The sequence below is a fragment of the Phacochoerus africanus genome, chromosome 7 (assembly GCF_016906955.1).
Source record: "Phacochoerus africanus isolate WHEZ1 chromosome 7, ROS_Pafr_v1, whole genome shotgun sequence".
Classification (NCBI taxonomy): Eukaryota; Metazoa; Chordata; class Mammalia; order Artiodactyla; family Suidae; genus Phacochoerus; species Phacochoerus africanus.
In genome coordinates this window covers 91,682,244-91,693,115 of record NC_062550.1, presented here as the reverse complement: position 1 = coordinate 91,693,115, position 10,872 = coordinate 91,682,244, and the positions used below count along the sequence as shown (strand labels likewise).

The 10,872-nt window shown below is 43.3% G+C and overlaps 1 protein-coding gene across 3 annotated transcripts in view; it reads left to right on the top strand.

Moving 5' to 3' along the window:
* The first annotated feature begins 1,943 nt into the window (after positions 1–1,943).
* The window catches only part of METAP2 (methionyl aminopeptidase 2), a 34,256-nt gene continuing 25,327 nt past the window's right edge, over positions 1,944–10,872 (top strand). Inside the window, exons 1-2 of one of the 3 annotated variants that reach the window (XM_047788250.1) lie at positions 1,944–2,195; positions 4,458–4,562. In XM_047788250.1, the coding sequence (XP_047644206.1) occupies positions 2,045–2,195; positions 4,458–4,562 (256 nt within the window). In that variant the 5' untranslated portion in view covers positions 1,944–2,044. Of the gene's footprint in view, positions 2,196–4,454; positions 4,563–10,872 lie in introns of all 3 variants that reach the window. The other 2 variants (XM_047788249.1, XM_047788251.1) reach the window with 2 other exon arrangements.

Below are 10,872 nucleotides of genomic sequence, written 5' to 3'. Positions count from 1 at the left end.
AAGATAAAGAACAATCCCTTTGCAGGGAAGAAACAGTATTTTGTTTCACCATTGCATTTTACCATCTTATTTTTTTCACTAAACAATGTCTTATTTTGACATTGGTAATTCTGCAGATCAACATACCTCAAGCACCCTTTATTAAAATTTATCTACTGACCCTGTGTCTCCCGGACTGGGTCTGAGGTAGTAGCCATGGCCCAAGTGTTCCCAGAACTTATAAATAGAACTAGGAAGATTCACAACAAAGCTTGAAGGCGTTTTTGATATAGTAGATCTTAACTTATAATTATGTTAAAAAGCTTCAGGAACTTTGCACCTAAACAAGGGTGAACTCTGATTTCTCCTGAGGTTGACAGTCACATTCTTGCCCCCACTTTGAAGCTCTATTAGACATTTTCCATTACATTTTCACCTTTGTGATAGACCAAGTTGGAACAGAAAAGATTTAATACACGATGGAAGGAAAGTATTAGCATCTTACTTTATACTTATTTATATGTGTCTTATTGCCTGCTAAAATTTCTTGAGGGAACTTTTTTTTTTTCACTTTTGTACCTCCCCCTAGAAAATTACTTCTAGTCTATAATCAATACATATTTCAAGTGGAAAGGCCGAATACAGAATTATTAAATTTCTGGTGTTTGATGATTTGGGTTTGGATTCTAACTCTATTTACTCCCTGTACAACCCAAGTTACCAAAATTCTCTAGCTCTAATTTCCTCAACTAAAAAGTGGATCGAGGAGTTCCCGATGTGGCTCAGTGGTTAACAAATCTGACTAGGAACCATGAGGTTGCATGTTCCATCCCTGGCCTTGCTCAGTGGGTTAAGGATCCGGTGTTGGAGTGAGCTGTGGTGTAGGTTGAAGATGCAGCTCGGATCCCACGTTGCTGTGGCTCTGGCATAGGCTGGTGGCTACAGCTCTGATTAGACCCCTAGCCTGGGAACCTCCATATGCTGTGGGAGTGGCCCTAGAAAAGGCAAAAAAGACCAAAAAAAAAAAAAGTGGATTGAATGAGATAATGAATGTGGAATCCTTGGCACTTAAGTGCTGTTTATACAATAAGTATTTACTGGGCTCTGCTTTAGGTCTGAGGTAGGCTGGTAATAACAGTATAAAACTTGCAAGGTTCCTGTCTTCATGTAGTTCAAGGTAGTTGGACAGCCACACATCAAACAAATAGTCACATAAATAAATGAATTACCAATTGCCATGAAAAAAGGTTAAGAATTCAATGAGAGGTTGTATGAGCAGGGCCTCAGTTAAACTGCTGAGAGAGAATTCTCTGAGGGAATAGTACTTAAGGTCAAACTTGAAGGATGAAGAGTTTCTCAGCTCTGTTTAGTCTGGCTTCAGTCTCTCCACCTAAATAGCTCGTACTAAGGTCACCAGTGGCTTCCATGTTACTATATACATATGACATTTTTCAGTCGTCTTACTTGACCTCTTGGCAGCACTCAGCGCAGGTATCACCCCTTTCTTTTGGAGACGAAAGAACGCCCCTCATCTCTTTTCCTCTGACTGCCTCTTCAGGCCCCGCTGAGGTACAGCTCTTTAGTGCTGGGACGGCTTCGTCGTGAGCTGTAATTGTGACTAAAAACGCAGTCCTTTTGAGTCATAAAAAAGAAGTGTGTACAGTGAAGGCATTTTTTCGCCCCTCTCCGCGCTTCTGGGGCGCTGTGCATAAAACAACAAATATAAAACTTCGGTTCCAGCAGAGACGTCTCTCTGTCTGGAGGCAGCGCTTATGCACAGGGAAAGCACAGGCTTTCCAAGAGACTTTCTAGCAGGCTCATTTGCCTGAGGACTAGGCAAGGGCCGGGCCTGGCTGGGTTTTCCGCACCACAGCGGAAGCGCGGGCCCTGAGGCGAGCCCAGCCCCGCTCTGCGCACGCGCGGCCCCACAAGCGAGTCCGCCGCCGCCCCAGCATTCCCAGCGCCCCACCACCGAGAGCAACTTCCGGCGTCGCTGGTGTAGGTGGGTGAAGAAGGAGCGGGCCCTCGCCACTCTGTCTCAATCCCTCGCGCTCTCTCGGGCAACATGGCGGGCGTGGAGGAGGCGGCGTCCTCCGGGAGCCACCTGAATGGCGACCTGGATCCAGACGACAGGGAGGAGGGAGCTGCCTCTACGGCTGAGGAGGCAGCTAAGAAAAAAAGACGGAAGAAGAAGAAGACTAAAGGGGCTGCCACAGGTAAATGGGATTTTATGTTTTCCCAGTCCTTGCCAGGATGTTCGAACGGCTCGGCTCAGGCCCGGCGGGGGTGACAGGGACTGGGGAGTCAACTCTGGGCTGATGCCCAGGACGGAACGTATGTCCAGGTCGGCCTGCAGATTCCCAGTCCCGGGGAGAGGCAGCTTCTCCCGTGAGACTAGGTAGGTGGTGGAGTTGGGGTGGAGGAGAAGAGGGTGCCTCAGCTTATCTGGGGTCGCTGGGCCGGAACCCCTATATTGTCGGAGCTCAGCTCCCACGCAGACGGTGCAACGGACCTGAAGCCGGGCACAGGGCCCAGCCCGCCCACCTTCCTTGAGGATTGGTCTCCAACTGGTTCTGACCCATACTGCCTCCTCTTTGCTGGAGCAGCGTGGGACGCCTTTTCGTCGAGGATGGGGGTGAGGTGGACAAGTCTTAATACCTCGACGCACCTCCCCCCACCATCCCAGTTTACTGAGGGAATTTTGTGGCGGGCTGCACTTTCAGGACCTGTATGTGTGTGTGAATGCCCACGCGCCCTTGTCACTGAGTAGTAATAGCAAGATGTGTGGTGGTGGTGCGAATCTTCACCTGCCTAATCTCGTTTAGGATCCTGAAGCTTTTGGGCTTCTAGGCCTGAATTATTATGCCACTTGTAGGCGGTCTAGGTAGGATAATCTGTGGGTCCTAATGGAACTTCTCTTAATCCACTGGTAAAGTAAGGAAAACAGCTGGGGGATTACACTTGGACTGTATTATGAGTTAGAAACTTTTGAGAAGTCACTGTTGTTGTTGCATCAAGGCATTTTAGGAAAAATTATTTGTTCTGTTTCTAACTAAAATCAGCTACAGAAAGCATGAAAGAAAAATGGAAGGACAAAAATGATGAACGTGGAATTGAGAAAGGTTACAGAGAGTTAATCTATATCTTTCTGAAATTTTAAATAAATGGGAGTTGAGGAGGCATAGTTGCAGAGGCTGGGACACTTCCATAGCAAAATGGAATCCCAGGACGTAGTCTTGTGGTTGTTCCTCTTTTTTAGATTAAATCCAAACTTTTCCATTGTACTTGAAGGTGTTCAGCAGTCTGACCCTAATATTTTTAACAGTTGTATCTCTCAGTATGAAATCTTTTTTTTTGCTTTTTTAGGGCTGCCCTCACGGCAAATATAAGTTCCCCAGCTAGGGGTCACATTGGAACCTCAGCCACAGCAACGCAAGATCCGGGTTGCATCTGCGACCTACACCACAGCTCACGGCAATGCCAGATCCTTAACCCCCTGAGCGAGGCCAGGGATCGGACCTCCAACCACGTGGTTCCTAGTCAGATTTGTTTCCGCTGTGCCAGGACAGGGAACTCCTTAGTAGGAATTCTTTACTGGCCAGAATGTCATTTCATTATGTGCTACCTGGTGAAACTACCTCTTTGTGCACACACATACTCCTATAGCTAGGTTGTAATTATTTCCAGCATAGGGCCTGGTCTTGTGCTTAGCTGTTTGAGAGTTTTGTTTATTAGCAATGGAATATCTTTCCTTGTTTATTTTGATTTTACCCAGTGCACCCTGACACAACTTCTTTCTTCATGAACTTCCAAAGTCCCCAGGGTCCTACAGAAATCTTCTTACTAGGGACTTAAGCATTTATTGCCCATCTTAAGTTCCCATTTGGTTAATAAAGTATTTGTTGTAGTCTAATTGTTAAATGTGTTAAAAAGTTAAACTACCTAAAGTTAGAGACCAACTTGCAGTTTAGCTCTTAGTACAGAAAATATGTCATGAATATTTTGTTGAATGGGCAGTACTACTAAGATATGGAAGATTTTTCTCATTAAATAAATTCTGCTTTGATTACAATAATGTTTCTGTTTTTGATTCTTGAACACTTATCAGAAAAGAAGTTGTGTGTTTTTAAGAATCCTTAGAACATATTCTACAAGTTCCTGTCGTGGTTCAGTGGTTAATGAATCCGACTAGGAAACAGGAGGTTGCAGGTTCGATCCCTGGCCTCTCTCAGTGGGTTAAGGATCCGGCATTGCCGTGAGCTGTGGTGTAGGTCGCAGACGCGGCTCGAATCCCATGTTGCTGTGGCTGTGTCGTAGGCCGGTGGCTACAGCTCCATTTCGACCCCTAGCCTGGGAACCTCCATATGCTGCAGGTGCGGCCCTAGAAAAGACCAAAAAAAAGAAGAAGAAGAAGAATATATTCGAATGGGAAGATGTCTTTATTAGGTCTGGTTTATTTATTATCATTTGACCAGCAGGGCAACAGGAACCTGAAAAGGAATCAGGAGGCTCGATTGATGAGGTAACAAGACAGTTGGAAACACAAGCATTGGACGAGAAAGAAAGAGATGATGACGATGAAGGTAAAACGATTAGTTTGATTTTTGTGGTTAGGAAAGCAAGAAAGTATGACATTCTTTAAACAAAATCTACTTATTTGTTCATATTGTCCAATATTCTCTGATGTTTGATTTAATTGATGTTACGCCTCAGTGTTGCAGATAAAAAGGAAAAGATATTTTTTAGCAACTCTTTTAAAATGTCGGCTATATTGAGTGCTCAAATAATACAGATCTCATGTTTTTAGAATGTACTTGCAAAAGGCTAAGTAGTTGGGTAAGTGTTAACAAAATAGACTTGGAGTTCCTGCTGTGGTGCCATGGGCTGAGAATCTGACTGCAATGGCTTGGGTCACTGTGGAAGCCTGGGTTTGATCCCTGGTGCAGTAGTAAAAAGGATTTTGTGTTGCTGCAGCTGTCATGTAGGTTAGGTTGCAGCTGCAGATTGGATTCATCCCCTGGCCAAGGAACTGCACAGGCTATGAGTGCAGCCATTTAAAAACTAATAATAAACTTGAATGACTATTTAATTAATGCTTATTAAACAGCTCATGTGTCCTAGGCACTATCTTAGGATACTTGCATGTATTCTCATTTTACCCTCACAAAACCAAGCAAGCAGGAAATAATAGTTATGTTATTAGCCCCATGTGACACAACTAGTATTTGTAGAGTAAAGCCAGAATTTCAAACTTAGCACCTGATTCCAAGTCTTTGCTCTTTACCCTCTGTACCAAAGATACTTTATTTTCTCTTTACTTTCAGAGGAGCACATTGGAGTTGTGAAGTGGGTTAAGGATCTGGTGTTGCCACAGCTATGGCACAAGCTACAATTGCAGGCAGGTTTGATCCCTGGCCTGGGAACTTCCACATGCTGTGGATCTGGCAAAAAAAAATTTGCCATTTGTTAAAGGAGCACATTTGGAGTGCTTCTAAAACATAATATGGGGAGTTCCTGCTGTGGTGCAGTAGGTTAATGATCTGACTTGTCTCTGTGGAAGCCCCAGTTTAATCCCTAGCGGGGTACAGTGGGTTAAGGGGTTCACCGTTGTTGCAGTTGTGGTGTAGGTTGCAGCTGCTGTTTATTTCGATCTCTGGCCTGGGAACTTCTATAGGCTGAAAGTGTGGCTGAAAAAAAATTTTAAAATTCTGTCATGAATCCCCTGACCCTAGATCATTGTGATATTTTGGAGCTTGCTTCAAAGATTTCTTTATATGTTTGTATTTTTTGTTGTTGTTGTTATTATTGTTGTTGTTGCTATTTCTTGGGCCGCTCCCGCGGCATATGGAGGTTCCCAGGCTAGGGGTCGAATCGGGGCCATAGCCACCGGCCTTCGCCAGAGCCACAGCAGCGCAGGATCCGAGCCGCGCCTGCAGCCTACACCACAGCTCACGGCAACGCCGGATCGTTAACCCACTGAGCAAGGGCAGGGACGGAACCCGCAACCTCATGGTTCCTAGTCGGATTCGTTAACCACTGCGCCACGACGGGAACTCCCAAAGATTTCTTTAAAGACAGCTCATGAATTGTGGGTGTTCCTGGCTATCAGTAAGATGGTAGAGGGAGTGATCAGTTAGGAGAACTATTATTCTACAGCCTCTTTTGGCTGTGGCCTACTGTTCTGCCTCATGCACTACCAGCTTGGGCTTGTATCTTCCAGTGCTTAGCAACAGATATCTGCTGTACTTTAATTATATGTTAGGATAATGCAGAGCAGTTGTTTTTCCTTTAGAAAGGTAAGTTCTCTGCCTTTAAGGAGCTTACAGTCAAATTAGTGAAAAAAGTGCTAAAATTTGTTATGGAACCATGACACCAGGTTGTGGCGAATTAACATCAACGTTTATCACAAAGTGATAGGTGAGGAGAATGGTCAGCTCATGCTCAAGAGACCTGACTCCTCGGTAGCTTTTAGGAAAGGATTTGTGAAGGCAACGTTAGAGGTGAGGATTGCAGGGTGCCTGATAAGCATTTAGACAGTCCTCTGGTTGGTTGGTTGTGTGGTAAGGGAGACTTTTTGGGAATCTCAGTTACTAGTTTTCTGGATTCAGCTGACCTAGTGGTCAGCATACAATTAACTTCCACCTGGTGGCGGTTTTAGTTACTGCAAACCAACTCAAGGATATGGCTGAGGATATTATCAGTGGCCCTTGGGGAGAAACTAAAGGTCCTTGACTTTGTTTTATGGGTAAAGTATTAATTTGTTTTGTTGGACTGTTTTCTTTATTTCTGCATTTTTTTTTCTTGCCTCCCTATGGCCTATGGAGTTCCTGGGCTATGGAACAGATCTGAACTACAGCTGTGACCAGCTGCGGCAACTTGGCTCCTTTAACCCATGTCCTGGTGCTGCAGAGACAGAACTGATCCTGTTATGCTACAGCAGGAACTCCTGTTTCTGCATTTGCTCTTTGGAACTTGGGGAAGGCCTAGGAGTCTAAAGCTTTTTTATAAACAGCAGCTGGGGGGGGGGTGTACGCAAGGTCTTACTTGGTTCAAAGGGAATAGTTAGCTTTTCGTTTTTCCTTAAGCAAACTTCTTGTCCATTCTGCCTTGGATTATGAACATATTTTGAACTCTTAATAAAAACAGGTGTTTACAAATTCAGGGTAATGTAGTAGGTCACTGTAGACCCACTGTCACCCACAATCACAGCGCTAATTTGAAGACAGTGCCTTGTTCCACTGCACCTCTACAAAGTTATATGAACCTTTTGACATTGAAGGGGGAAATTTGCTTGTCAGGATGACAATCTTCAATGTATTAAGGAAGATTTTAGGAATATTAGTTTTCTCCAGTCTGGGTTCATCACATTCCTAATTCTTTTTTATAATCAAGATCAACCAATACCACTAATCTGTTGTGAGAGGTCTTTGGGGGGATGGAAAGCTGATGTTTCAGTATCTTTGCTCTAAAAGAAAACTGATCATCATGGAGAGACAAAGAGAGGTGAAATAAAATTTGAAATTTGGAGGTGGAATTATGGGCTGAATGCTGAAGGAAAGCTCATTAGAAGGAATGGGACTTAAATAAAACCAGAGGAGGAGTTCCCGTAGTGGCGCAGTGGTTAGCGAATCCGACTAGGAACCATGAGGTTGCGGGTTCGATCCCCGCCCTTGTTCAGTTGTGTTGACGATCTGGCGTTGCCGTGAGCTGTGGTGTAGGTCGCAGACGCAGCTCGGATCCTGCGTTGCTGTGGCTCTGGCGTAGGCTGGTGGCTACAGCTCCGATTCGACCCCTAGCCTGGGAACCTCCATATGCCGTGGGAGCGGCCCAAGAAATGGCAAAAAGATAAAAAAAAAAAAAAAAAACCAGAGGAGACCATTTTGGGATAGGACAATGCCGAGAAAATATCCAAAGTGTAGTACATGCTGGCCTCATGAGATCATTCATTGAGGGAGCCTTTGAGCATTTTTCCCCCGTTTTTCATTTGTTTATTCATTCATTTTTTTCCTTTCCAGTTTTATTGAAATATGATTAGCATATAGCAGTGTTTAAGCTTAGGGTATATAGCATAATTTTTTGACTTATATACATCATAAAATGATTGCCACAGTAAATTTAATGAATATCATATCATATAGATAAAAAATAAAAGAAAAAATATATTTTCCTTGTAATGAGAACTCTGTTAACTTCCGTATATAACATATCACAGTGTTACTAATGTTAATAATTACATCTCTAGTACTTATTTATCTTATAACTGGAAGTTTGTACCCTGTGACCACTTTCATCTAGTTCCCCTTCCCCTATCCTTTGCCTCTGGTAACCCCAAATCTGATCTCTCTAAATTTGAGAATTCTTTTTTTTTTCTTTTTTTTTTTTTGGTCTTTTCAGAACTGCACCTACGGCATATGGAGGTTCCCAGGCTAGGGGTGGATTCAGAGCTGGAGCTGTAGCAGCCCACCTATACTATAGCTCCCAGTAATGTGAGATCCTTAACCCACTGAGCAAGGCCTGCATCTTCATGGACACTAGTCAGATTTGTTTCTGCTGAGCCACAATTAGAACTCCAAATTTGAGAATTCTTATAAGGAGAAGAATGTTATGAAGAAATAATTTAGTCTTCATATACATGCAGGATTGTTAGCAAAGAAGAAATATACAGGAAAGGTATGGGTGATCATTTTGGAGGCCACTTGAGAATAGCCCCAGGCATGAGGTAATGAGAATAGAAAGGAAGGGTCCATGAAGTTCCCATCGTGGCGCAGTGGTTAACGAATCCGACTAGGAACCATGAGGTTGCGGGTTCGGTCCCTGCCCTTGCTCAGTGGGTTAAGGATCCGGCGTTGCCGTGAGCTGTGCTGTACGTTGCAGACGCGGCTTCGATCCCGCGTTGCTGTGGCTCTGGTGTAGGCCGGTGGCTACAGCTCCGATTTGACCCCTAGCCTGGGAACCTCCATATGCCGCAGGAGCGGCCCAAAGAAATAGCAAAAAGACAAAAAAAAAAAAAAAAAAAAGAAAGGAAGGGTCCAATGGAACAGTGGTTGTGGAGGTAGAATTTGAAGGATTTAGAGACTTGCAGTCTTGGGAAAAGGAAGGAGGAGGGGCATTAGTAGACTCTGAGGGTTTGAATTTGGGTGACAGAGTTGGCACTGTCTACTGAAATGGTGAAGTGAAGAGGGAGAGCTGGTTAAGAGCTTGAGGGAGGGTGGTTGCAAGCAAAGAAGATGATACTGAACTTAATTTTAGGTTTATTTAATTTGAAACTGGGGTGTTAGTGTGAAAAGTTAATCTTGTAGGTATTTGGCATTGTGCTAGGTAATTCATTCAATAAGTTTTTAAGCTTGGTTTATTGAGGTATAATTTTCCTGGGATAATATGTTCATATTTAAAAAAAATTAGACTACCTTTTAGAGCAGTTCTAGGTTCAGAGCAAAATTGAGCAGAAGGTGAAGTTTTCCCATATACCTCCTACCACCATGCAGGCCTAGCCTATTTGTTACGATTTATGAACCTACACTGACACATCATTATAACCTAAAGTCTACTTTATATTAGGGTTTACTCTTGATGTGTACATTTTAAAATGTATAGTTTGGTGAATTTTGGCAAATGTATGCATTTGTGTAAGCACTATCACAGCCAAGCTATAGATTATTTCCATTTAACATTTTCATCTCACGGAGTTCCCATCATGGCTCAGTGGTTAATGAACCCAACTAGTATCCATGGGTTCGATCCCTGGCCTCGCTCAGTGGGTTAAGGATCTGGCATTGTTGCTATGAGCTGTGGTGTAGGTGGCAGACGGCATGGATCTGGCGTTGGCATGGATCTGGCGTTGCTGTGGTGTGGGATAGCAGCTGCAGCTCCGATTTGACCCCTAGCCTGGGAACTTCCATATGCCGAAGGTGCAGCCTTAAAAAAGACAGAAGATAAAAAACAAACAAATTTTTCATCTCCACAGTAAGTTCCTTTGTGCCCTTTTGTAGTCAGTTTTCTTGCTCTAAACCCCGATATATTTTCTCTTCCTATGTGGGGTTTCTTTTTCTATAATATCATAGAAATAGAATGATTACAGTATGCAGCGTTTTTGGTGTTTTGCTTGTTTCACTTAGCATATTTTGGAGAGTCATCCAGTTGTGTATCAGTTCATTGCTGAGTAGTGTTCCAAATTTGTTTATCCATTTACTAGTCGATGAATGTTTGGCATGTTTCTGGTTTTTGTCTATTATGGATAAAGTTACAGTGAACATTTGCATACAGGTCTTTGTTTAGACTTATGTTTTTATTTCTCCTGGGTAAATGCCTAGGAGTAGGGTTGCTGGTCATGTGGTAAGTGTATGTTTAAGCTCATAAGAAACTATCAAACTGTTTTCCAGAGTGGCTGTACCATTTTAACATTCTTGTCAACAGTATTTAAGAGTTTTCAGTCCCTTCAGTATCCTTATACACACTGGTATTGTTAGTTTTAATTTTATCTCTTCTAATAGGTGTATAATGGTATGTCATTGTGGTTTTGATTTACATTTTCCAAATGGCTGATGATGTTGAACATCTTTACGTATTTTTATTTGCCTTTCTTATATCTTTCGTTAAGTGTCTAACTCTTTTGTCCATTTTTCAGTTGGGTTATTTATTGTCTTAGTATGTAAATAGTTGTTTATATATTCTTGATGCAAGTTCTTTATCAGATGCATTTTTTTTTTTTTTTTTTGCTATTTCTTTGGGCCGCTGCCGCGGCATATGGAGGTTCCCAGGCTAGGGGTCGAATCGGAGCTGTAGCCACCAGCCTACGCCAGAGCCACAGCATTGCGGGATCCGAGCCGCGTCTGCAACCTATACCACAGCTCATGGCAATGCTGGATCGTTAACCCACTGAGCAAGGGCAGGGAC